Source organism: Cervus canadensis, chromosome 13, assembly GCF_019320065.1.
Source record: "Cervus canadensis isolate Bull #8, Minnesota chromosome 13, ASM1932006v1, whole genome shotgun sequence".
NCBI lineage: Eukaryota > Metazoa > Chordata > Mammalia > Artiodactyla > Cervidae > Cervus > Cervus canadensis.
The window spans coordinates 25,274,064-25,301,782 of NC_057398.1; the positions used below are offsets into that span (position 1 = coordinate 25,274,064).

Below are 27,719 nucleotides of genomic sequence, written 5' to 3' on the forward strand. Positions count from 1 at the left end.
ATTTAGTTGAATAGGGAATTATTTTAACATCAATGCCAAAAAGTTCCCAGCCGGTGAGGCTAATAAAATATCTTTTCTTCTTAAATCAAGCAAATCCTTTGGTAAATGTGTCTGGGAATGGCCTTCTGGGTCCACAGCTGCTGCAGAGGAATCCAGCTTGTTTTTTCCTCCTTAAACATGACTGTCTCCTTTCAGAATTCCGTGGACGCAGCAAAGCCGCTGCTGCGGAAAGCCATCCAGATCTCCCAGCAGACCCCGTACTGGCACTGCCGCCTGCTCTTCCAGCTCGCTGTGCGTACTGTGGGCCTGACCAGATGCCCGGGTGCTGGTTGGGTGGGCGGCTCTCTGGGCTGGGCCTTCCTGGCTGCAGTGGAGGAGCCTGCAGGCCAGGTAGACTGATTGGAGATGCCTCTCCATCCTGGCTCTGCCCATACCGCCCTACCTCTGGCCAGCTCCCAGCCTCCTCTGACCCTGGCACGGCCTGCCCCCCAGCCGCTTCTTGCCAGCCCTCCGTGATGAAGCCCCATCACGTGCCTGTGCACACAGTGGGGCCTGGGCTGCCAGTGTCACCTCCCCGGGGAGCCTCTCAAGGCCAGGAGGATTTGGCTCAGAGGGTCCCCTGCTGAGGAGAGCTCACCTAGCCTGAGCGGCTGCCTTCTCTCCAGGCACCCTCCTGCCCCCCACGTGCACTGCCCTCCTGGGATCCTCCCATGGCTTCTGTGCCTTCAGCAGAGGAGGGAGCAGGCGGGGCACGGAGTCACTTGGCTCAGGTCACAGAGCAGGTGGGTGTGGTGAGTGGAGCCCAGGCTCTCACTGGAGGCCCCACAGGCGTCCCTGCCTCTCGGCCTGCATTTGGAACCCCCACAGCCCCTCACCCCTGAAGGAGGCCCTTCTTGTTTGCGGCTCCTCTGGCCGCTCCCCTGTGGCTGGCCCCTGGAGGCGGCCTGCGAAGCATGCAGACGTGTCGCGCGGCCCTCGGGGGTCTGAGCCCGCTGGCGTTCCTGCTGGCTCTCTGCACCGTTGAGCTGGAGGCAAGGCGGGGTTCTGTGCCCAGAGCAACTAGTGTTGGCGAGGCAGCATGCTTAATCTAGCTCAGAACGGATACTGAGGCAGTTTTGCTGATGTGGGGAGGTTTTGTATAACTTGCTTGCAAGGTAGCAGGTCAGACACGGTAAGTCTGGTGGTTTGAAAGCGAGGGTCATTGCTCTTTTTCCTTCTCTCAGCAACTGCACACACTTGAGAAGGACCTGGTGTCGGCCTGCGACCTCCTGGGTGTGGGAGCCGAGTACGCCCGGGTGGTGGGATCTGAGTACACACGGTAGGCCCCCTCTCCTTGGGCCCTTTCTTCGCTCACTTGGAAAAGTTTGGCCACCTTGGTCCTGGACAGCAAATAGAAATGGCATTTCAGCGTGAAACGATGACCACCCTTATTCATAGTAAGAGACACGCAAATTCAGGCAGCCTAGAGATGCTTTTGCCCCATCGATTCATGAAGTAAGAAGTTGTTGAGTTGACTGTGTGTGTGAGGGGCAGCTGGCATTCTCAGCACTGTGAGCACTTGCATATTTCTAGCATCTCTTAAATAAAAAGGGCTCGTGAATTTGCTGGGCTGATCCGCTTCCTGGTGGGATGTGAGAGTGGTCCTTGTAGATACTGTGGGCAGCATGGTTGGCAGCCAGTGTCCCCACTCAGCACACCCAGGAGTGTTTAGGTATATAATAGGAGACAGAGTAAGAGGACATTTGTGTCAAAGACTGGACATAGGTTCATATTATGCATGAAGCTGCTTAAACTACCTGGAGGCTAGTGCCCTGGGGTTGGGGTCGGGTCAGAGGCCACCAGTGCCTCACCGTGTGCCCTCTTAGCGGGCCTGCAATCTCTTTTTACCCTGAAGAGAAGAATCCTCTGTAGTAGAATTCCAGACTCCTGGTAGCAGTGCTATTATTACTCTGTTGTGTGTGGGGGGGGATTGTGAAAAATTCTGTAACACAGACTCTAAGCTTGTCCCGTGGGCTCGTTGGGACAGAACAGTTCCTAAGTCTATTCTCTTGAGTTCTGGACTTGCAAGTGCTCACAGGGGTCCACACAGCTCCCCGCAGACTTGCATCCCTCCGCCACCCTGCCCTGGGGTGGACACTCACACGGTCTGGCCTGTGCGCCTGGCCTGTGTTGTCCTCCTCACGCTGAAGCCGTTACTGGGTTTGGGGTGACACTCAGCGACTTGCAGGGCGTGGGGATGGCCACACACTGCACATGTTCACAAGTGTCTTCAAGACAGGCCTCTGTACCACTGTGGGCAGATAACTGGGTGGGCCTCACCAGGGCATGGCGCCCACAGGTCTCCTGACACAGAGCTTCTGATCTCAGAGGTAAGGCCTAGTGAGGTGATAATACGGGAACCTTGACGTGAAGTTCTGGACCCTAGATTTCAGCACTCAGACAGGAGACCCTAGGGTGTGCATGCTGCGAGGTAACAACAAAGAATGACAGGTGGCCAGGGGTGCAGACTGGGGCCCCCGTGCCCTTAGTCTCCTCACCTGGCGCCGTGCCCACTGGGTGGGGTGTCAGCTACCGCACCTCAGGACCCTGCAGAGACTGGCGGGACAGAGACTCAGGTGTGAGCACACTGGGACCTGCAGGCTCCGCATGCCTGCAGCCCCACAGCTGGCCCTAAGAGCAGCGGTCTCAGCCACTGGCCACCAGGGGAGTCCTCACGCCATGCCTTCTTGAGCCCCTGTTTCTGCCTCTTGAGCTTTTGAACCTCATGAGTGCCTAAATGAGAAAAAAGTTAAAGGAAAATATAACAAAATAGAGCACGCTTATTGGCCAGGGTCCATTGTCATCCATCTAACTGCCCCAGGGGTTAGATCCCTGTGAACGTTGAGGTGTCCGTCATCCTCGGGGTTGCCTGGGCCTCCCAGAGCTGACTCCCCTCTCTTTTCCAGGGCACTGTTCCTGCTCAGCAAAGGGATGGTAAGTGGAGGCTGGGCAGGCAGGGTAAGGTGTGGTGGACATGAGCTTGGGTTCCCAGGGTCTGCCAGGGCTTCGCCTGCTTGCCATGTCATGGTCCATCAGTTGCCCAGACCCTCACGCATGGCAGGTAGCCCTGAGAGGCAGACCCTGTCCCCCATCCCCCAGCTGGATTCAGAGACAAAGCTCCGAGTCCAGGTTGTGGGATTTGTGCTGACGGAGGAGCCGCCTCGGTTGGAGCTGCCTGGACTTGGGTTCCAGCCTGGCTTTGTGCCCTCCCTTTGAGGTGCCAGCAGCTGCACAGTGCATGGGCAGGTGGGCGGCAGCCCTGTGCACCAGGAGAGTCCCCAGCACATGCACCTCTCCCCACAGCTGCTGCTGATGGAGCGCAAGCTGCAGGAAGTCCACCCACTGCTGACCCTCTGTGGACAGATAGTTGAGAACTGGCAAGGGAACCCCATCCAGAAAGAGTCTCTGCGTGTCTTCTTCCTGGTGCTCCAGGTGACCCACTACCTGGATGCTGGGCAGGTGTGTACTGCCTCCCACGTGATGGCCGCTGGGGAACAGGCAGGTGGTGGATGGGCCTCTGACCGAGAAATCAGTTCTGCGATTGCCTCCTGTCCCTCCCCACTGTCCACACTTCCTTGGTTCCCCCACCCACACCCAGCTTTGCCTGTTGGGCTGAGCACTTCACTCAGTGGATAGAACAGAGCAGACCCTTACAGGGTGCTGACAGCTGTGGAGACGGCCTGTAGGGCCTTGGGGTGGGACGAGGCCGGCAGGACCTGGCTGGCTGCCGCAGTGGGGACCTGCCTCTTGAGGGTGTTGGCACTTGATGAGAGCAGACGGGTGGTCAGCTGTGCGGCGCTGTCTGCCTGCTGCAGGTAAAGAGCGTGAAGCCGTGCCTGAAGCAGCTGCAGCAGTGTATCCAGACCATCTCCACACTGCACGATGATGAGATCCTACCCAGCAACCCTGCCGACCTCTTCCACTGGCTGCCCAAGGAGCACATGTGCGTGCTTGTCTACCTGGTGAGTCCCTGCAGGGGCTGGAGCCTGACGGCCCAGGTGAGCGAGGAGAGGGCCTCGGTGACCACCACCATCTGACCTTGTCGCCAGGTGACGGTGATGCACTCCATGCAAGCAGGCTACCTAGAGAAGGCGCAGAAGTACACGCGGTCATGAGCTGGCGAGCTGATAGTGGTCCATTTTCGGCCCAAACTCTCTTTAATTCAAAGGCAGGATACACAAGGGAAAGAAACCTCTTTAACGTTGGTGCTGGGAAAACTGATCAACCGTTGTAAAAGAATGAAACTAGAACATTTCTAACACCTACACAAAAATAAACTCAAAATGGATTATAAGATCTAAATGTAAGACCAGCAACTATAAAATTTTTTCTAGATGAGAACATACCAAAACACTCTCCGACATAAATCACAGCAGGATTCTCTATGACACACCTCCCAGAATATTGAAAATAAAAGCAAAAATAAACAAATGGGACCTAATGAAACTTAAAAAGCTTTTGCACAACAAAGGAAACTATAAGCAAGGTGAAAAGACAGCCTTCAGAATGGGAGAAAATAATAGCAAATGAAGAAACAGACAAAGGATTAATCCCAAAAATATACAAGCAACTCCTGCAGCTCAATTCCAGAAAAATAAATGACCCAATCAAAAAATGGGCCAAAGAACTAACAGACATTTCTCCAAAGAAGACATACAGATGGCTAACAAACACATGAAAAGATGCTCCACATCACTCATTATCAGAGAAATGCAAATCAAAACCACAATGAGGTACCATTACACGCCAGTCAGGATGGCTGCTATCCAAAAGTCTACAAGCAATAAATGCTGGAGAGGGTGTGGAGAAAAGGGAACCCTCTTACACTGTTGGTGGGAATGCAAACTAGTACAGCCACTATGGAAAACAGTGTGGAGATTCCTTAAAAAACTGGAAATAGAACTGCCATATGACCCAGCAATCCCACTTCTGGGCATACACACTGAGGAAACCAGATCTGAAGGACACGTGCACCCCAATGTTCATCGCAGCACTGTTTTATAATAGCCCAGGGACATTGGAAAGCAATACCTAGATGCCCATCAGCAGATGATGGATAAGAAAGCTGTGGTACATATACACCATGGAATATTACTCAGCTGTTAAAAGAATTCATTTGAATCAGTCCTAATGAGATGGATGAAACTGGAGCCCATTATACAGAGTGAAGTAAGCCAGAAAGATAAAGAACATTATAGCATACTAACACATATATATGGAATTTAGAAAGATGGTAACGATAACCCTATATGCAAAACAGAAAAAGAGACACAGAAATACAAAACAGACTTTTGAACTCTGTGGGAGAATGTGAGGGTGGGATATTTCAAAAGAACAGCATGTGTACTATCTATGGTGAAACAGATCACCAGCCCAGGTGGGATGCATGAGACAAGTGCTCGGGCCTGGTGCACTGGGAAGACCCAGAGGAATCGGGTGGAGAGGGAGGTGGGAGGGGGGATCGGGATGGGGAATACGTGTAAATCTATGGCTGATTCATATCAATGTATGAGAAAACGTTCTGAAATGTTGTGAAGTAATTAGCCTCCAACTAATAAAAAAAAAAAAATTCAGGAAAAAAAAATCATGGGTATGCAAGGTACAGCATGGTGACAAAAATTAACAATACTATATCCTTTATTGGAAAGTTGCTAAAGGAGTAGATCTTAAAAATTCTCATCAGAAGAAAAATATAAAACTATGAGAATGACAGATGTTCCATAAATTTATTATGGTGATCATTTTGCAATATATACATACATCAACTCATTGTTGTATTCCTAAAACAAATACAGTGTTGTATGTCAATTATAATCTCACTAGGGCTTCCCAGGTAGCACTAGCAGAACCCTGCCTGTCAATGCAGGAGAAATATGACATGAGCGTTTGACTCTTGGGTCGGAAATATCTTCTGGAGCAGGGTATGGAACACACTCCAGTATTCTTGCCAGCAGAATCCCATAGACAGAGGATCCCTGGCAGGCTACAGACCAAGGGTCACAAAGAGTTGGCCATGACTGAAGCAATTTAGCATGCATGCATGCATAATCTCACTAACCCTGGAAAAATATCCTACAAAAATACACCAAAAAGTTGAAAAAAGGGAATAAGACAGACAAGCGTTTTTTTTCAAAAAGAAGACAATGACAAATATATGCACTTCTGATTGATTTAGCTTATTGATTCTCAAGAGAATCACCTGAGAAGGAGTAGAGAGAGTGTGGTTGTATCATCCTGTGCTAACTCTCACCACTCAGATATACCAGGCATGCTTAAATGGCATCTACATGAATCAAATAATAAAGAAGCAAAGACCCATTCACCTAACTTTCTCAACAGTAGGCAAAATCCACTGCTTTTATTACTGGCAAACTTTCTTTCTAGATCAGCAGTTCTCAAGTTTTCAATCTCAAGACTCCATGATATTCTAAAACTATTTGTATCTATCAACATTTACCATTTAATTAAATGGGAAAAATGTTAAGAACTCATTTATTAATTCAATTATGTATAACTCTTCCAAACCCATTACATTTGACTATAAATAACATATTTTTACCAAAAGTAGATATATTTTCTAATATTAAAAAACAGAACTGTGTCACATTTAAAAAAATAGAACTTTTTTTGGGATATAATTTATATTTTAATACAATACAATCCATCCAGTTAAAGCATAATATCCATTGGGAATTCACAATCTTAAATCTAGGACCCCAGGAACCCCTATGGGCTCAGACACAACTCTTTACACCTGAAGGGACACAGTCCTGTGACAGTCACAGGACATGGGCTCCTGCTCAGTTGCATTTTCCTGCCTTGACCCACATTCTGGGCCCCATCCTGGGCTGCTTGGGATACTATCTGCTCTCTTCTCTTTTCCTTGCTTCAGTCCCTGTGGCCCAATCACACCTGGAGAAAGTCTCAGCTACCCTCCCCATCCACCACATCCCTTCAAGCCCATCCCTCAGGATTAATTACCAGACTGAGGGTAATGCTGGGCTTCCCTTGTGGCTTAGCTGGTGAAGAATCCACCTGCAATGTGGGAGACCTGGGTTCAATCCCTGGGTTGGGAAGATCCCTTGAAGAAGGGAAAGGCTACCCACTCCAATATTCTGGTCTGGAGAATTCCATGGACTAGTCCATGAGGTTGCAAAGAGTCAGACATCACTGAGAGACTTTTACTTTCTTTCAGAGTAATGTCATCAAGGGTTTATTGATGAAAAGAAAGGGCAATAGTTCCTTGTTTACAGCAAGACATTAGTGGATCTAAAGTGGAACCAGACCCTGTTGAGAACTGGAGGGGACAAGGAGGGCCAACACAGACACCTGGACTTTTAAAAAGGCAGAGAGGGCAAGACATTTCGTGGCAAAAAAGAAATCTGAGTTAGGAGAGAAAAAAGACTAAAAGACTTGTGGAGAGATGTTCTCCATATCTTCTGAGGAGAACACTGTCAGCTCCAGGACTGGACCAAGAGAACCACAGAAGGGAGACTCTCTGGAGGGGGACTGGTCCCCAAGGCCTCCCATCAGTTGTCATCTCTAGGAAGACCAGAGGGTCTTCCTCTGTAATCCAGGAGGAGTTGCCCTACAGCATTTCTGGGTGCCTCAGTTGATCCAAAAATGCAGTGGGGAACTCAACACCTTGAAGTTTGTCATATTGTCAATAATAGCTCAGTAGAACTTGAGGAGAATTCCTGGATTTCTGCTGATCCCATTGGAAGGGTGTCCCAACAGTGTAGCCAGGCTCTAGATTCCAGGAGAACTGAAGATGGTAGGCTGCATAAAGACAGGACTTCTGAACCAGCTTATGCTGGGAGAGGGAACTGGATGCCCAGAAATATTCTAAACCCCAGAATAGGGACTCTGGAGCAGATGTTTTAAAAAATCACTTGAGATCCTGTGATTAGAGAAGGGAATCAGGATGTCCTCCTGATGAACTCAGAGAGCTGCTCTGACCTGTGCATGCAAATGAGATCATGAGGACAAGCTACCAGGACAGGGTAGAAATGGCAATTCTAGCATCCCTCCAGGCCCTGGGAGTCTTCTCCTGGGCCCAGAATTGGATGGGAAGAATGGCACCTCTGTGCACATGGGTTCCCTCCTCTTCCTCGATGCCCAGAGTGTCTACTTAGCAAGCAGGCTCTCTATGGAGGTGGACAGAGGAGGTCCTCAGACACAGAAGGGAGAAGGCTGGGTTTTTATAATTTCTAGAACATTCCAACACCTTGCCCTTCCTACCTGTTTGGATCTCACAAAAGCTGGGATCCTATGGAAACATCACCAGCTTGGACTCTGGTATTTGCTCATTTACAGTGACGTCATGTGAAGTCTGTCAGACAGTCTTTCCTAAAACTTAGGTCGTCTGACAACTCAGAGGTCCTTCTGAACCACTCAGCTGAGGAAATCTACCAATTATTCACAGTGGGGAAGTCAGAATTTGTTCTTCCAAGCCCAATCTGAAATCCATCAACCTAAAATTTTGGAAAAGAGCAGTGAACTTTAAAAAAAGCAAAGAAAAAAAAAAAGAGAGACTTTAAAAACGGAAAAAAAAAAAAAAAAAGACACACGAAACAAACAAACAAAAAACACAGAAAAGGAAAGAAAAAAAAAGCAGTGAGCTTTACATTTTCTGGGAAGGTTACTTGAGGTAGTGGGTAAAAGGTGCTAGTACCATTGTTCACTCAGTTTGTGTTCAATAAACAAAGGTTTTTATGATTATACTTATTACTAATATCACTCTATTACAGTTTATTAATAAAGGTGTTTTGTGGCCTGGGGGTTAAAATATCTATTGAGTACAATTCAGCTTAACCCAACTTTATGTGAAGGCACTATCAGGGGTAGAAATGTGGTGAAAGAAATCTTCCAGAAAGTTATCAAGATGAAGAACTGCTTCAAAAAACCCTAGTCTTGGTGACCAGTGTTATATAAGAATTGTTTGGGCAATACACTGAACAGGGATGCGGAGAGAGAGGCTTAGAAAATCCTGGCTGTAGAGGGTTGGGGTCTCACTTTCCTTGTGCCAGGAATTTCAAAAATCTCCATCTCTGAACATAGCATATCATTAGGCATCAAATATAACTTCTGAATTTGGGGCAGGAAAAGTGAACAGTATTGGTATTTGTAAACATTGCTTGATATGAAGGGGGAATAGAATTGTATTTTTGTGCCTAATGGGATCACTTTGATCAGAATCTGTATTGAATTTACTTAAGTTTGCTCCTTAGTAGCTCAGTCATGTCTGACTCTTTGCAACCCCATGGATTATAGCCTACCAGGCTCCTCTGTCCATGGGATTTTCCAGGCAAGGATACTGGAGTGGGTTGCCATTTCTTTCTCCAGGGGATGGTCCCAACCCAGGAATCAAACCAGTGTCTCCTGTGTCTCCTGCATTGAGAGGTGGATTCTTTGCCACTGAGCCACCTGGGAGGCCTACTTAATTTGAGGAAACAGTAATCATCAAAATATACTTGGAAAGGGGCTGATGGAGTTATGGTTCTAAAACAGGAGGGAAGGGGGCAGGGCACAGCCTTTGAAAGAATGACATTGCCTGAGGACACAATATAAACGGATTAGAATCAAATGGATCCAAGATGGCAGACAAGTCAATGACAACTAGAACTTGATCCTCAGGATAAGCCCATTGTAACACATTAGTAACCTGAACAACACACCCATAGACACCATGACTGTTCCAAGGCCAAACTTCAAAGACCAAAAAGTGGGCGGTGGCTAGATTTCTAGAAATCTCTGCTGCTTCTTCAAAATAGTTGGACTAATCCTCTCATTCATTAGTCTATTAAATTACCCAGCCCATTAAAAAATGAATGATGCCACATTTCAAGGCTGCACTCACCCTATGGGACTACAGGCACTTTTGTCTGTAAAGTGTGTTTTCCCAAGCCCACACTTGCCTTCTGAGTTGGCCCACACTCTTGTCTGTGAAATGTATTTCTTTCCAAATAATTCCACTTATCAACCACTTTGTCTCTCACTGAATTCTTTCTGCCATGAGACAGCACATGGGTTCAAGTCCCAGTCTGAGATGAAGAGTTTCAGTTCCACATCTCAGGCCCCTGGAAAATGACTGGGTTAATTCTCCCTCTGGGAAACATTCTTTGTGGCAAGAAAGTGGAAGATAACTTCTGGTAGCAGCTGCCATGATGATGACAAGGTTATGGGGGACTGACCCATGTTTAATTCTCCCCCTGGGCCTGAGTTCTCAAAGAGCCCATAGTACCTTCATCGGTGACTCTCAGACTTAGAAACATCTCAGGACTGGCCCCCTTACCCTCTGCTGACATTCTCAGATTTAGCTTTTCAAATGAGTTTGCCTAATTGATCCCATCTTTCTGGAAAGTAACACTCTTAAAGGCGACACTGTCTGCTCTTGGAAACACACTTTAGTTTCTAAACTCCACCCAGAGACAAATCTTTTAATCTCTCTCTTACTCAATGAGAAACAAAATAACCTATTTTACAAAGTCTTGCAAAATTCAGGCTTTAAATGAAGAAAGTAGGGACAACCACTAAGCCATTTAGGTATCACCCAAATCAAATCTGAAAAGATTATACAGTGGAAGTGATGAATAGATTCAAGAAATTAGATCTGGTAGATAAAGTGCCTGAAGAATTATGGATAGAGTTTTCTAACACTGTGCAGAAGGTAGTGACCAACATCATCCCCCCAAAACAAACAATTGCAAGAAGACAAAGTGGTTGTCTCAGGAGGCTTTAAAAATAGCTGAGAAAAGAAGAGAATCAAAAGGGAAGGAAGAAAGGGAAAGAGATATCCATCTGAAGGCGAAGTTTCAGAGAATAGCAAGGAGAGATAGGAAAGCCTTCTTAAGTGAACTATGCAAAATAAATAGAGGAAAACAATAGACTGGAAGAGACTAGAGATTGCTTCAAGAAAATTGGAGGTATCAAGGGAACTTTTCACGCAAGGATGGGCATAACAGAGGACAAAACATGGTAAGGACCTAACAGAGGCAGAAGAGATTAAAAAGAGATGGCAAGAACACACAGAACTATTCAAAAAATATCTTAGTGATCAGGATAACCATGATGGTACAGTCACTCACCTCGAACACAGACATCCTGGAGTGTGAAGTCAAGGGAGCTATAGAAAGCATTACAATGAACAAAGCTAATGGAGGTGATGGAATTAAAGCTGAGTTATTTAAGATTATAAAAGATAATGTTGGCATGAGACAGCACATGGGTTCAAGAACCAGTCTGAGATAAATGGTTTCAGTTCCACATACCAGGCCCCTGGAAAGTGACTGCACTCAGTATGTTGGCAAATTTGGAAAACTCGGCATTGGCCACAGGACTGGAAAAAGTCAATTTTCATTCTAATCCTAAGGAAGGGCAATGACAAAGAAATGTTCCAACTACAGTACAATTGCACTTATTTCACATGCTAGCAAGGTAATGCTCAAAATGCTTCAAGCTAGGCTTCAGCAATACCTAAATCAAGAACTTCCAGATGTACAATCTGGGTTTAGAAAAGGCAGAGGAACTAGAGATCAAATTGCCAACATCCGCTGGATCATAGAAAAAGAAGGGAATTCCAGAAAAACATCTACTTCTGATTCATTGACTATTGTGAAAGCCTTTGATTGGATCATGACAAAGTGGAAAATTCTTAAAGAGATGAGAATACCAGATGATTTTACCTGTCTCTTGAGAAACCTGTATGCAGGTCAAAAAGTAGCAGTTAGAACTGAGCATGGAACAAGTAGACTGGTTCAAAATTGGGAAAGGAATACATCAAGGCTCTGTATTGTCACTTTGCTTACTTAACTTCTATGCAGAATACATCATGGAAAATGTTGAACTGCATGAGTCACAAGTTGGAATCAAGGTCGCCAGGAGAAATATCAGCAACCTCAGATATGCAGATGGTACCATCCTAATGGCAAAAATTGAAGAGGACCTAAAGAGCCTCCTGATGCAGATGAAAGAGGAGAGTGAAAAAGCTGACTTAAAGCTCAACATTCAAAAAACTAAAATCATGGTATATGGTTCCATCAGTTCATGGCAAACAGAAGGGGAAAAAGTGGAAACAGTTGCAGATTTTTTTTCTTGGGCTCCAAAATCACAGCAGAGTGTGACTACAGTCACAAAATTAAAGAATGCTTGCTTCTTGTAAGAAAAGCTATGGCATATTTAGATAGTGTGTTAAAAGCAGGGACTTCACTCTTCTAACAAAGGTCTGTGTAGTCAAAGCTATGGTTTTTCCAGTAGACATGTAAGCGTTGGACCATAAGGGAGCATGATAGTGGAGAAACTAGTCCTTTCAAACTGTGGTGCTGGAGAAGACTCTTGAGAGCCCCTTGGACTGCTAGGAGATCAAACCAGTCAATCCTAAAGGTAGTCAACCCTGAATATTCATTGAAAGAACTGATGCTGAAGCTGTAGCTCCAATAGTTCGTCCAATAATGTGACGAACCAACTCACTGTAAAAGACCCTGATGCTAGTAAAGATGGAGGATGGTGGGGAAGTGGGTGACAGAGGATGAGATGGTTGGATAGCATCACTGACTCAATGAATAGGAGTTTGAACAAATTCTGGGAGATAGTGAAAGACAGAGGAGCCTAGTGTGCTGGAGTCCATGGGGTTGGCAAAACTTGACTTGCAGCTCTTATGCTGTGCATTTTGTGAGTCAACCATGGGAAAACAATACAATTACAATACAATACAATCATACTTTAAACTCTCTTGAGTCATTCACAGGGTCCCTTTAGGAATGCCCTGCTCCAGACTGCCTGAATCCTCCCTCATTACTCACTGTGATTTTGACCTGATATCCATCAGAGAAGCCATGACGGAACCCTAGGGAACCAACCATATCCCCAAAAGCACTGCCTTTGCTCCCTTAATAGGCTCATAATCTGCTATTATTCCAACATGGCATTGAAATCCTGAAGGAAGAGTTTGGGGTGAAGTAGAAAAACCTAGCTTTATTGCCTTGGCAGGCAAAGGTAGACACACCATGCTTCTGCCTCAAAAAATATGATGTGTCTCAAACCCAGAGAACTTGATGAGAGTTTTGATAACAGTGAGTCAAAGGTTGAGTCTCTGATAAGATTAGGGTGTGTGCAGGGTTTAGGGTGTTCTGGTCTCCTAAACTTGATGAGCTTCTAAGGTCCCTTTAATCTTTCCTCAGGTGATTTCTTGCCTGATCCTCCCTTGATTAGCAACTGTTGGAATCCATCCCTGGGAACTCAGGTAAGCTCATGGAGGCTGAAGTCTTGCCTACAAGAAATGGGGGACAGAAAGACCTCTGTGCTTGGGAGACCCACAGGGCCCCACTCAGTTTCAATTTCTCACTTAAACATTTTAAAGTGAAAACAGATAATGTTTTCAAGCCAATTGTGGTGCTGATACCAAATTTCTGGGGGAAAACACCCTCAAAAGTGACACAGTTTCCTTTTAGTCACTCCCTTTAATTTACAAACACAACCAAGAGAAAAGGCTTTAAATCTTCTTCCCCAAGAGAGAGGAAAATAAAGTTCATTTTACAATATTTGAGACACTTTCTGTTTTGGAATGCCCAGTTCCAACTACCTAGCCTCCACCCTTACTTCTCAATGTGATTTTGAACTGATCTCCTTCAGAGAAGTCTTGACCTAAGATTGGAAAACCAATCACATCTCCTAAACCCTTTCCTTCTTGAATAGACTCCTGATCTCCATGTGTCAAACAATATCTAAGTGACACTTGATAAGTGGATGGCTTATTTTGTTTCTTTTCAGAACAACACTACTGTCTTTGTGAAGTAGCTTTAATTCTTGGACATTCTGATAATTTTTAATGGCCAAAGATCCCCAATGATGCTTTAAAGTTTTGTTTATCTTATCTGCTGTCTCAAGTCAATAACTCCTTCCTGGTCTCACACCCACAGCTACTTCTGTTGGTATTGGTAAAGCCCAATCAATATTTCTAGAATGGACCTAGGAAGGAGCCTTTGAAGTCAATAGCCTTCCCTCATTCTTTATCTTTCCTGAGTGTAATCTGATTCCATTCATTCCTCTGGAGATTGACAAGGACTAAATCAGGATTAACCAGAGGGGCAGTGTGAAACATTATCAGGTATCATTTTCTGATTGGCTGTTGGTAGTAGGAAAGAATAAGATGTGATTAGAAAGGTCTATAAAAGCCCCAGTACCAAAGAAAGTATACAGAATCTTCCAGCTCCAGAGGCACCACCTGGGCTCTCCACCGTGTTTGAGATCTGAGCAGCCTGCCACCCACATCAGAGCTGGTAAGTTACAGACACAACTAAGGACACCTTCATTTTACCCATGGTCAACTGGTGTTGAATGGTAGCATGCACCTTGGGATGGCAGGAGAGCTTTTAAAAAGTATTTCTTGAGACTTCTCTGGGGCTCCAGTGGTTAAGGTTCTGCTCTTCCACTGCAGAGGGAACTTGTTCAATCTCTGGTCCAGGAACAAAGATCCTACAGGTGATGTGGCCAAAATGAATAAATAAAAATATATGAATAAAAGTATATTTTCAGATATACTCATTTAAGGTTTTGTTTTGGCCTCTAAAGTAGTTTAGACTTAATCCCAAATATTTGGATTAGTGCTTTGGTTTATATAATTTTTAAATGTCTTAATCAAGCAGATGGAGAAGGCAATGGCACCCCACTCCAGTACACTTGCCTGGAAAATCCCATGGACGAAGGAGCCTGGTAGGCTGCAGTTCATGGGGTTGCGAAGAGATGACTTCACTTTCACTTTTCACTTTTATGCATTGGAGAAGGAAATGGCAACCCACTCCAGTGTTCTTGCCTGGAGAATCCCAGGGATGGGGTCACACAGAGTCAGACACACTGAAGTGACTTAGCAGCAGTAGCAATCAAGCAGATGCCTCTTTTAATGAAAGATGTTTGGAATTTTATTTTCTGAAATTTAAAATATTTAATTTGTACACATACAGCATTCATTTTAGGGGTATCTCCTGACCTTTCCCATCCCAGTTAACTGTGGGAACTCAAGATGGAAGCTGTGTTGGTCCACATGATGCTCTTATTCCCATACTTTCAAGGCTCTAAGTGATATTTTAAGCATTTTCTTCTGCAAGGACGAAGCTCAGCCTCCAGCTCCCAGTAACCACTTCCCAGTAGAACATTATTAAGCAAAGCAGTGGATGAATCAGTGGTTGCATTTTCCCCCCTCTACTTGTGACAGACAACTGGCACTAAGGCACTTCTGTCACCAGGCCCAAGCCTGGTTTGCTCACTCCCACAACAGGCCAATGAGTTCAAGAGATGAGAGGCTAGGTGTTGAGGCAAGGAATATGACTTCTATTCAGAAAACAGCCTGATCAAGAAGATGGCAAACTAATGTCTCAAAATAACCATCTTTTTAGAGGCTGGGTGCCAGATTCTTTTACAGAACAGAGAGCAGGAGGAGTTGAGGAAGTAAAGTAGAAAGGCAATAATATCTTGCAAGTATCTCCTGGAATGTCCATCTTTGGGGAAGGGGTGTGTTAATCTCTTCATTCTTGTGTCATTCACAGTTGGGCAGGGGCAAATTATCTCCCAGTGAACTGAAAAAAGATGTTTTTAGTCTTCAGGCAGAGGGCCAGGGTTCCCTGAGGCAGGCCATTATGTATGATTATAATAACAAAAGCAACAGGTTCAAGTCAAAGAGAAAGATCCATTTTGGAGAGAGAATTGGCTCTTCCCTGCAACAATTCCACCACCACTAGAGCAGTGGCCTTGGCCCTGAGTAGGTTCCTCTCAAGGGTGGGGAGAAACAAACTGAAGTGTGCTCCTGATTGGCCTGAAAAGAATGTCTTGTTCCTTGTAAGTACCCACAGGATTCCTTTTGGAACCAAGTCAGGATGAGTCTCCAGACCCGACCCAGACTCTTGAACCTGGCAGCAGTGAGCCTGCTGAGGGACGAGGCCTCAGCCATCACTGCTCTGGAGTATCTGCCCATTGAACTCTTCCCCCCACTCTTCATGGAAGCCTTCTGTGGGAGTCGAAGTGAGACCCTGAAGGCCATGGTGTATGCCTGGCCCTTTGTCCGTCTGCCTCTCGGGGGCCTGATGCAAAAGCCTCACTTGGGGACCTTACAAGCAGTTCTGGATGGTCTTGATATCCTGATTGCCCAGAAAAAACATTCCAAGTAAGTCTAATCCAGGTAGTCTAGTAGGTTGCTAGACATCATGAAGAAACACTTGGGGTCAAGAGAGTGAATGGTCAAAGGATGGACCAGAGACTTTTGATGATGTCAATGAAGACTCTCAGAGTCCTTGGCTATTGCTGAGCTCACTTTGGGGAAATGCCTTCTGGCAGTGAGAGTGCCTAAGATGCCAGGAAACCTAAAAGAACATGCCTGACAGCCTTCTAGTTATGCTTATGGGTACTAGAAGCAGAGACTGAGGAAGGATGGAAGGGGAAAAGCAGAAAGGTGAGGCAGAGAGGAAAGAAGAGGGCAAGGTTGTAGGAATGTCAAGTATAATCTCAGGTGGGAAGTCAGAGTGTAGCCTCAATTCTAAGTCTGTGGTTTCATTCCGTGGTTTCATTCAAACAGCCAATCTTCTGTTTCCCCACAGGAGGTGCAAACTGCGGGTGCTGGATTTAAGGAATACTGGCCAGGACTTCTGGAAAATGTGGTCTGGATCAAGTGTCCATGTATCCTCAAGCTCATCAATGACACCAGTGGCTGAGGTCAGGTCAAGGACAGAGCAGCCCTTGGCTCCTTTAGAGGTGTTCATAGAACTGCACTTCAAGGAAAGTACCACAGATGACTTCCTCATCTACCTCATGAGGTGGGTGGAGCAGAGAAAAGCTTCCATACACCTGTGCTCTAATAAGCTGAAGGTCACTTCAATGTCCTTAGAAAATATTGTGCAGGTCCTGGGTATAGTGCAACTGGACTGTATTCAGGAAGTGGAAGTGAATTGCATTTGGCATCTGTCCACTCTGGCCATGTTTGCTCTTTTCTTGGGCCAAATGAGTAATATACAGAGACTCCATCTCTCCCACATCCATGGGCTAGCAATTGAAGAGGAGGAAGAGTATTACCACATTGTCCAAATTACCTCTCAGTTCCGCAAGTTGTACCACCTCCGGGATCTGTATTTGGAGACTCCCTCCTTCCTTGAAGGCTGCCTGAACCAGATGCTCAGGTGAGTGTGCACCACTGACCTGGGAGCAGTGTACCCAATGCTATAATGTTAAAAGCGTGCCTCCCTTTGCTACTCTATCCTGAACTGTGATATCATATAACCACCCAAATCAAGGTAGTGGCCCAAACTAGGATGGAGGATATGGAAAGGGCCACTCTTCTAGGAAGATACAGACTAAGAAGTGTTAGGATGTACGGGTAGTAGGTAGGTAATTTATTCACTGGGCTTCCCAGGTGGCTCAGTGGGTATAGAACCTGCCTGCAGTGCAGAGATACTGGAGATATGGGTTCGATTCCTAGGTCAGGAATGTCCATTGAAGGAGGGCATGATAACCCACTCCAGTATCCTTGCATGGAGAATGCCATGGGCAGAGGAGCCTGGCGGGCTATAGTCCATAGGTTGCAAAGAGTTGGACACGACTGAAGTGACTGAGCACAGCACAATTTCTCTATTAGGAAGAGATGTCTTTCCTAGATGACTTTGGAAAAATAGGTAAGGGAAGGGGGACTTTGAAAAGGGAAATCTCCATCAGTCCTGAGTATTTAATGAAAGCTCCATGCTCTCCAGTTTTGTGACCGCAAGGAGCCTGTCTCAAATTCCAGGTCTGTAAGAGGTTATCTTTTTATCCAGATAAGGTAATTAACATATAGTAAATGCATGATTCTGGAGATGATGGTAATAGAGCAGGAGTCAAAGAGATCTTAAAAATTTGTAGGTGGCTTGCATATAATGTAGGGATGTAAGTGAGCCACTGCAGACTGTTATTTCCAATGGATGTTGTCATGGATCTTCCCCAAATTGATCCTCTATGCATATTACCCAGATGACTTGAGATAAGGGTGTGTGTGCATGATCAGTCACTTCAGTTGCGCCTGACTCTTTAAAACCCTATGGACTATAGTCTGCCAGGCTCCTCTATCCATGGGATTCTCCAGGCCTGAATACGGGGTGGGTTGCCATGCCCTTCTCCAGAGGATCTTCCCAACCCAGGGATTGAATTCACCTCTCTTATGACGCCTGCATTGCAGGCAGATTCATTACCCACTGAGCCACCTGGGAAGGCCGAGATAAGACTGCCTCAGGTCAAATCATGTGCCTAAGTAAGCTTGAATAAGAAGCACTTTAAGTAAGTCTCTTTTTTAAAAAAAAATTAATTTAGTTATATTAATTGGAGGCTAATTACTTTACAATATTCTAGTGGTTTTTGCCATACATTGACATGAATCAGCCATGGGTGTACCTGTGTTCCCCATCCTGAATTCCCCTACCACCTCCCTCCCTATCCTATCATCCCAGTGCACCAGCCCTGAGTGTCCTGTCTCATGCATCTAACATGGACTGGCTATCTATTTCACATATGATAATATACATGTTTCATTGCTATTCTCTCAAATCATCCCACCCTTGCCTTCTCCCACAGAATTCAAAAGTCTGTTCTTTTCATCTGTGTCTCTTTCATTGTCTCACATATAGGTTCATCGTTACCATCTTTCTAAATTCCATTCATATGCATTAATATACTGTATTGCTGTTTTTCTTTCTGACTTACTTCACTCTGTATAATAGGCTCCAGTTTCATCCACCTCATTAGAACTGATTCAAATGCATTCTTTTTAAGAGCTGAGTAATATTCCATTGTGTATATGTACAACAGCTTTCTTATCCATTTGTCTGCCAATGGACATCTAGGTTGCTTCCATGTCCTAGCTATTGTAAACAGTGCTGTGATGAACTTTGGGGTACACAGTTCTCTTTCAATTCTGGTTTCCTCAGTGTGTATGCCCAGCAGTGGGATTGCTGGGTCATATGGCAGTTCTATTTTCATTTATTTAAGAAATCGCCATACTGTTTTCCATAGTGACTGTACTAGTTTGCATTCCCACCAACAGAGTAAGAGTTCCCTTTTCTCCACACCCTTTCCAGCATTTATTTTTTGTAGACTTTTTGATAGCAGCCATTCTGACTGGCGTGAGATGGAACCTTATTGTGGTTTTGATTTGCATTTCTCTGACAATGAGTGATGTTGAGCATCCTTTCATGTGTTTGTTATCCATCTGTATGTCTTCTTTGGAGAAATGTATGTTTAGTTCTTTGGCCTACTTTTTCTTTTTTCCATTTATTTTTATTAGTTGGAGGCTAATTACTTTACAATATTGTAGTGGTTTTTGTCATACATTGACATGAATCAGCCATGGATTTACATGTATTCCCCATCCCAATCCCCCCTCCCACCTCCTTCATTACCTGATTCCTCTGGGTCTTCCCAGTGCACCAGGCCTGAGCACTTGTCTCATGCATCCAACCTGGGCTGGTGATCTGTTTCACCATAGATAATATACATGTTTCTATGCTGTTCTCTCAAAACATCCCACCCTCGCCTTCTCCCACAGAGTTCAAAAGTCTGTTCTGTACATGTGTCTTTTTTTCTGTTTTGCGTATAGGGTTATCATTACCATCTTCCTAAATTCCATATATATGTGTTAGTATACTGTAATGGTCTTTATCTTTCTGGCTTACTTCACTCTGTATAATGGGCTCCAGTTTCATCCATCTCATTAGAACTGATTCAAATGAATTCTTTTTAATGGCTGAGTAATATTCCATGGTGTGTATGTACCACAGCTTTCTTATCCATTCATCTGCTGATGGGCATCTAGGTTGCTTCCATGTCCTGGCTATTATAAACAGTGCTGCGATGAACATTGGGGTGCACGTGTCTCTTTCAGATCTGGTTTCCTCGGTGTGTATGCCCAGAAGTGGGATTGCTGGGTCATATGGCAGTTCTATTTCCAGTTTTTAAAGAAATCTCCACACTGTTCTCCATAGCGGCTATACTAGTTTGCATTCCCACCAACAGTGTAAGAGGGTTCCCTTTTCTCCACACCCTCTCCAGCATTTATTGCTTGTAGACTTTTGGATAGCAGCCCATCCTGACTGGCGTGTAATGGTACCTCATTGTGGTTTTGATTTGCATTTCTCTGATAATGAGTGAAGTTGAGCATCTTTTCATGTGTTTGTTAGCCATCTGTATGTCTTCTTTGGAGAAATGTCTGTTTAGTTCTTTGCTTTGGCCCACTTTTTGACTGGGTCGTTTATTTTTCTGGAATTGAGCTGCAGGAGCTGCTTGTGTATTTTGGAGATTAATTCTTTGTCAGCTGCTTTGTTTACTATTTTCTCCCATTCTGAAGGCTGTCTTTTCACCTTGCTTATAGCTTCCTTCATTGTGCAAAACCTTTTAAGTTTAATTAGGTTCCATTTGTTTATTTTTGCTTTTATTTCCATTACTCTGGGAGGTAGGTCATGGAAGATCCTGCTGTGATTTATGTCAGAGAGTGTTTTGCCTATGTTTTCCTGTAAGAGTTTTGTAGTTTCTCATGTTACATTTAGATCTTTAGTCTATTTTGATTTTATTTTTGTGTATGGTGTTAGAAAGTGTTCTAGTATCATTCTTTTACAAGTGGTTGACCAGTTTTCCCAGCACCGCTTGTTCAAGAGATTGTCTTTTCTCCATTGTATATTCATGCCTCCTTTGTCAAAGAAAAGGTGTCCATAGGTTCGTGGGTTTATCTCTGGGCTTTCTATTTTGTTCCATTAATCTATATTTCTCTCTTTGTGCCAGTACCATACTGTCTTAATGACTGTAGTTTTGTAGTATAGGCTGAAGTCAGGCAGATTGATTCCTTCATTTCCATTCTTCTGTCTCAAGATTGCTTTGGCTATTCGAGATTTTTTTTGTATTTCCATACAGACTGTGAAATTATTTTAGCTGATCTATTCATAGGTGTGAGTGGGGTATTAAAGTCTTCCACTATTATTGCATTATTGTTAATTTCCCCTTTCATACTTGTTAGCATTTGCCTTACATATTGCAGTACTCCTATGTTGGTGCATATATGTTTATAGTTGTTATATCTTCTTCTTGGATTGATCCTTTGATCATTATGTAGTGTTCTTCTTTGTCTCTTTTCAGTTTTTATTTCAAAGTCTATTTTATCTGATATGAGTATAGCTACTCGTGCTTTCTTTTGGTCTCCATTTGCATGAAATATCTTTTCCTAGCCCTTCAATTTCAGTCTGTATGTGTCCCTTGTTTTTAGGTGAGTCTCTTGTAGACAGCATATACAGGGACCTTGTTTTTGTATCCATTCAGCCAGGCTTTGTCTTTTGGTTGGGGCATTCATCCCATTTACATTTAAGGTAATTATTGATAAGTATGATTCCATTGTCATTTACTTTGTTGTTTTGGGTTCGAATTTATACACCTTTTCTGTGTTTCCTGTCTAGAGAAGATTCTTTAGCATTTGTTGAAGAGTTGGTTTGGTGGTGCTGAATTCTCTCAGCTTTTGATTCTCTGTAAAGCTTTTAAATTCTCCTTCATACCTGAATGAGATCCTTGCTGGGTACAGTAATCTGGGTGTAGGTTTTTCTCTTTCATCACTTTGAGTATGTCCTGCCATTCCCTTCTGGCCTGAAGAGTTTCTGTTGAAAGATCAGCTGTTGTCCTTACAGGAATCCCCTTGTGTGTTATTTGTTGCTTTTCCCTTGCTGCTCTTAATATTTGCTCTTTGTGTTTGTTCTTCATTAATTTTATTAATATGTGTCTTGGGGTGTTTCGCCTTGGGTTTATCCTGTTTGGGACTCTCTGGGTCTCTTGGATTTGGGTGGCTATTTCCTTCCCCATTTTAGGGAAGTTTTCAACTGTTATCTCCTCAAGTATTTTCTCATGACCTTTCTTTTTGTCTTCTGGGACTCCTATGATTCGAATGTTGGGGCATTTACCATTGTCCCAGAGGTCTCTGAGGTTGTCCTCATTTCTTCTAGTTCTTTTTTCCTCTCTGTTTCCTTTATTTACACCATTCTATCTTCCACTTCACTTATCCTGTCTTTTGTCTCACCTATTTTATTGTTGGTTCCCTCCAGAGTGCTTTTGAATTCATTTATTGCATTATTCATTATTGATTGACTCTTTTATTTCTTCTAGGTCCTTGTTAAACATTTCTTTCATCTTCTCAGTCCTTTTCTCTAGTCTATTTACCTGTAACTCCATTTTGTTTTCAAGATTTTGGATCATCTTTACTATCATTATTTTGAATTCTTTTCAGGTAGAGTCCCTATTGCCTCCTCTTTTGTTTGGTTTGGTGGGCATTTATCATGTTCCTTTACCTGCTGAATATTCCTCTGCCTTTTCATTTTGTTTAGATTGCTATGTTTGGGGTGGCCTTTCTGTATGCTGGAAGTTTGTGGTTCCTCTTAATTGTGGAGGTTGCTCCCTGTGGGTGGAGTTGGGCTAGTGGCTTGTCAAGGTTTCCCATTTAGGGAAGCTTATGTTGGTGTTCTGGTGGGTGGAGCTGGATCTCTTCTCTCTGGAGTGCAATGAAGTGTCCAGTAGTGAGTTTTGAGGTGTCTATGTCTTTGGTGTGACTTTGGGCAGCCTGCACTTTAATGCTCAGGGCTCTGTTCCCCCATTGCTGGAGAATTAGCATGGCGCTGTCTTGCTCTGGAACTTGTTGGCTCTTGAGTGGAGCTTGGTTTCAGTGTAGGTAAGGAGGCTTTTGGATGAGCTCTTGTCGATTAATGTTCTCTGGAGTCAGGAGTTTTCTGGTGTTGTCACATTTTGGATTTAAGCCTCTTGCCTCTGGCTTTCAGTCTTATTCTTACAGTAGCTTCAAGACTTCTCCATCTATACAGCAGAGAACATAAAACATCTAGGTTAATGGTGCAAAGATTCCCCACAGTGAGGGACACCCAGAGAGGTTCACAGAGTTACACGGAGAAGAGAAGAGGAAGGAGGGAGATAGAGGTGATCAGGAGGAGAAGAGGCAGAGTCAAAAGGGGAGAGACCAATCTAGCCAGTAATCAGTTCCCTAAGTGTTCTCCACAGCCCAGAACACCCAGAGAGATTCACAGAGTTAAGTAAAGAGAAGGGGGAGGGAGGAGACAGAGGTGACCTGGGGGAGAAAAGGGAGAGCCAAAAGGGGAGAGAGCAACCAATTCAGGGATCATACCCTTAAGTAAAAATGGGTACTGAAGCTTAGATTCTTAAAGGTACAAAATTGATAAATACCAAAAAGCAAAGATTAAAAATCTAGAGTAGGGGTTAGACTTTCAAAGATACAATATTAAAAATACAAAATCAACCACAAAAATTATAAAATATATGAAATTTGCTTTAAAAATAGGGTCTTTTTTTGCAAAGTAATAATAGGTTATAAAAAAGAAAATTAAATGAGTAATAAAGAACTAAAAAATTAAAAAATGATAATAGTGAAACTATATCTAGGAATTTCTCTGGAGCTGTTGAGGGCAGTGTGGAGTCAGTTTAGTTTCAGATAGCTTCTTGTTCCAGCTTATACTTCTTCTCAAGCTCCATAGGCCCCTTCCAATGCTTAGTCAATGCTAACTACAGGGTTTTAATCTGTTGCACCTGTCACTTCCAGGCGGTTCTATCTTCTTTGTTTATTTTGGCTTCTTCTGTTTGCAAGTCTCTTCAGTTTCTAATTTCCACCCTGGCACAAGGGGGCGAAGGTGGTCATTTATTTAGGCTCACTTGTTCAGTTGGGATGTGGGGAGGGAGGAACTCAGTAAACAAATATCACTGGCATGTGTGGGGAATGCTTGCAGTGTATGGACCACAGGGTTTGCCTCAGCTCACCACAGCATGTGCTTTCCCAGTCTACACTGCTCAGGCTCCAGGTTGCTCTGTAGGGGAACTGTCCTAAGTGGGCCCTGGATTTTGTGCACTTCTGAGGTCTAAGCTGCTCAGGTTCAGGTTATCAGGTACACCACAAAGGCACAGACTCAGTTGGGCGTGCGATTTGTGCCCTTCCCAGGTACGAGCAGCTCAGGAGACCAGATGCTTGGTGAGGGCACTGTCCTGGGTGGCCAGTATGTCTTAATCACCTCCCCGATCCCAGCCGCTCAGTTTCCTGGGTGCACTGCAAAAGCACCATCTCAGGTGTACCATGTGTCTCCTCTGGGGAGCTCATCTCTGGCTGCGACCCTCCTGGCAGATGTCAACCATCCAGGATCCCAGGAAGACTTGGTTAGCAACTGGGAGCCTGCTCACACTTTGGTGCAGGATGCCTTCTCTGGGGCTGAAATTGCCCCTTGTCTTCCGGCTCTGGCTGTCGCCTGCCTGCCTTTCTTCCTCTGGTGTGGGGATGGACCGGTCCACAGCCGGCTAGCTCTCCTTTGGTGTTTGCTCAGTCCTTTGTTCTGTGAGTGGGCCAGGCTGCACCTTAGGTTAGAGCTTTTCAAGGGAATGTACTCTCTCTCTCTATCTTTTTTTTTCTGTCTCTGGCTATCCCACAGTTTGGGTTGCTATCTCAAGTTAGCTCCCTCAGTTTATCCTCAGGGCATTCAGGCCCAATCCTTACCCTAAGCATGCAATCCACGCCTCCCTGTTCAGCCCCCGCTCGCTGGTAGCGGATGTGAACATCTGGGCTACTTCTCTGCTGGGAGTTGCAGTTAGGTGCATAGTCTGTGGGTTTTTTTCCCCCTCCTCCCGGTTATGCTGCCCTCTGAGATTCCAAAACTCCCCACAGACCTGCCAGTGAGAGGGTTTCCTGGTGTTTGGAAACTTCTCCTCCTTCACGACTCCCTCCCCAGGACAGGTCTCCATCCCTAACTCTTTTGTCTCTCTTTTTGTCTTTTATATTTTGTCCTACCTCCTTTCAAAGAGAATGGGCTGCCTTTCTGGGTGCCTGGTGTCCTCCACCAGCATTCAGAAGTTGGTTTGTGCAAATTGCTCAGCATTCAAATGGTCTTTTGATGAATTCGTGGGGGAGAAAGTGGTCTTCCTGTCCTATTCCTCCGCCATCTTAGGACCGCCCCTTAAGCATGTCTCTTATGACCAAAATTCAGTGATGCCCATACCTTATTGGGGCTTCCTTGGTGGCTCAGATGGTAACGAATCTGCCTGCAATGTGGGAGACCTAGGTTCGATCCCTGGGTTGGGAAGATCCTCTGGAGAGAATCTCCACCACAGTATTCCTGCCTGGAGAATCCCCATGGACCAAGGAGCCTGGCAGGCTACAATCTATGTGGTCACAAAGAGTCAGACATGACTGCAACTAAGCACAGCACAGCACACACTTGATTGCAACAAGATGTCAGGCTCTCCTGAATTTGTTTTAGTCTATTCCATTACCTCCATTCATCCTCATAATGAAGTGGAATATGTCTTACTGGGATTGACACTTCAGAAAAGAGGGTATTTGAGATTGTATGTATTTAATCCAGTCACATAAGGAAGATGAAATGATTCTGGCTGAAATAAAACTGGGCATTCTTGGTTTGATCATTATCAGATGGTCAGACCACACTTGGCCTTGGACAGATCTGTTATCTCCTAACTTGAGGTCACAGTCCACCCCAGATTTGAAAAGACAGCTATTTTTCTCCCCAGGTGCCTGATGACTCCCTTGGATAACCTTGCTATAACTCACTCTCTCCTTACGGATTCAGACTTGACCCATCTGTCCCAATGTCCAAACGTTAGTCAGCTAAAGGGCCTGGATCTGAGTGGTGACCTCCTGACGTACTCCAATGCTGAGCTCCTCTCAGTTCTCCTGGAGAAAGTTGCAGGCACACTTGAAACACTGGACTTAAACATGTGTGGGATTAGGGACTTCCATCTTGAAGCCATCCTGCCTGCCCTGAGCCACTGCTTCCAGCTCAAGTCCTTCAGCATGCGTGGAAACCTTCTCTCCATGGCTATCATGGAGAAGATGCTGCGACACACTTCCGCACTGCCCAGTTTAAATAAAGAGCTGTATCCTGTCCCTCAGGAGAGTTTGCGGTCTAGGGGAATCCTTCAACCACAGAGATTTGCACAGTGTCGGGCTGAACTGTTTGAGATTCTGAAGGACTTAGGACGTCCCAGGACCATTTGGATTAGCTCTATCTCCTGTCCACAGTGTGAAGGTCTTGAATTCTATCATCCTGAGCCCATTATATACCAGTAAATATCCTTGCCTAGTTGATTGCCTACATCACAAATTTTCTTGGATACTAAAAGCTAGGACAGAGTTGCATCATAAGGGAACAGAAACTCATGGTTTCAGATATCTGCTCAAAGTGAATATGAGAAGGAAAAATGATTCAGCAAAGGTGCAGGATAGCAGAGGAAAAAGTTGATTCTGGGAGGAAAAGGGGGCTTGGAGGACAAGTGTCCTAAAGAGCCAGGAAGATGAACCTAAATTTCATTAGGTGGACTTGGAGCTTTTGACACATATGAAGCTACCTGTGGTTGGATGTTTCTAAAGATATGGTCAAAAATAAAGAGGCCCTCAGTGTAAACTTCTGCTTTCTCTGATGTATTATTCAGTTTTCTCATTTTATACATCAGGAGTCTCCAGATACTGATAAAAGATTAAAGCACTGAGTTGTCTATGATCTGAAACATTACCATTTAAGCAAGTTCTGTATTCTTTCTGGGTTGTCTCTTCCCTTTGCACTTATTTCTGAGGCTGTTCACTGGGTTAATACACAGAAAGGGGAACATACTCAGTGTTCAAGAGCCATTGAAGAGCAGGGCCCTCACTGTTGATTCAGGTCATGATCCTGGACATGACCAGTCCTCATGCTTCTGCTATGTCCATAAGTCTCAGCCACTGCTGGGAAGGTTGGAGAATGCATAGGAGAGATGGGAGTTACCTCTAGGGGTAGACGTTCTGAGTCTCAGGTCTCCTAGGCTACTTGCTTATAGATCAGACCAAAGGATAAAAATTACTTTGACAAGTAGGGCTTGTTAGTTTGGTAATAAAAAAAAACTAACAAACTAGTTCATACAAGGTTAGTACAAAAGTTAGTACAAGGAAAGAAATCTTAAAGGTGAGAGCAGAAATAAATGAGATAGAAATGAAGAAAACAATAAAAGAGGTCAATGAGACTAAAAACTGTTTTTTATATCAATGAGATTAAAAACTGATAGCAAAATTGATAAACCTTTATCCAGACTTATCAAGAAAAAGAGGGAAAGGACTCATATCAATAAAATTAGAAATGAAAATATAAGTTACAACTGACATCACAGAAACAGAGGATCAACAGACTCCCACACGCAACTATATACTAATAAAATGGACAACTTAGAAGAAATGGACAAATCCTTAGAAAGGTACAGCCTTCTAAAACTGAACCAGGAAGCAAGAGAAAACATGAACAGACCAATCACACACTGAAATTGAAACTGATTAAAAAACTTCCAGAAAACAAAAGTCCAGGACCAGATGGCTCCACAGGACAATTCTATCCAACATTTAAAGAGTTAACATCTATCCTTCTCCTACTATTTCATCAAGTTGTAGACCAAGAAACACTCCCAAGTTCATCTTATGGAACCACTATCTCCCTGATACCAAAAGATATGCTCAAAAAAGATATGTACAAAGATATGCTCAAAAAAGAAAATTACTGGCCAATATCACTGATGACCATAGGCACAAAAATCCTTAACAAAATACTACCAAATATCAGTAGAATCCAACAATACATCAAAAAGATCATACACCATGATCA

The 27,719-nt window shown here is 44.4% G+C and overlaps 2 protein-coding genes across 2 annotated transcripts in view; both read left to right on the forward strand.

The window, feature by feature from the left end:
• Window positions 1-26,164, forward strand: part of LOC122451717 (PRAME family member 12-like) — a 32,529-nt gene extending 6,365 nt beyond the window's left edge. Inside the window, exons 2-5 of the mRNA XM_043484631.1 lie at window positions 13,218-13,279; window positions 15,873-16,192; window positions 16,623-17,198; window positions 25,606-26,164. Coding sequence (XP_043340566.1) covers window positions 15,906-16,192; window positions 16,623-17,198; window positions 25,606-26,164 — 1,422 coding nt within the window. The 5' untranslated portion in view covers window positions 13,218-13,279; window positions 15,873-15,905. The remainder of the gene's footprint in view (window positions 1-13,217; window positions 13,280-15,872; window positions 16,193-16,622; window positions 17,199-25,605) is intronic.
• Window positions 35-4,154, forward strand: LOC122451716 (MAU2 chromatid cohesion factor homolog). Its single transcript, XM_043484630.1, has 6 exons — window positions 35-291; window positions 1,224-1,318; window positions 2,946-2,973; window positions 3,343-3,498; window positions 3,855-4,001; window positions 4,089-4,154. Exons 1-6 carry the CDS (start codon window positions 106-108, stop codon window positions 4,152-4,154), a joined length of 678 nt encoding a protein of 225 aa, XP_043340565.1. The 5' UTR covers window positions 35-105.
• Window positions 26,165-27,719: the final 1,555 nt, after the last annotated feature.

What these genes read in the sequence shown, in the direction of transcription:
- LOC122451716 (XM_043484630.1), top strand. Translation starts at nt 106, where the DNA reads ATGTGTCTGGGAATGGCCTTCTGGGTCCACAGCTGCTGCAGAGGAATC. An exon ending in GCCTGCTCTTCCAGCTCGCT is followed by an intron (nt 292 to 1,223) that starts GTGCGTACTGTG and finishes TCCTTCTCTCAG; the next exon opens with CAACTGCACACACTTGAGAA. An exon ending in TCCTGCTCAGCAAAGGGATG is followed by an intron (nt 2,974 to 3,342) that starts GTAAGTGGAGGC and finishes CTCTCCCCACAG; the next exon opens with CTGCTGCTGATGGAGCGCAA.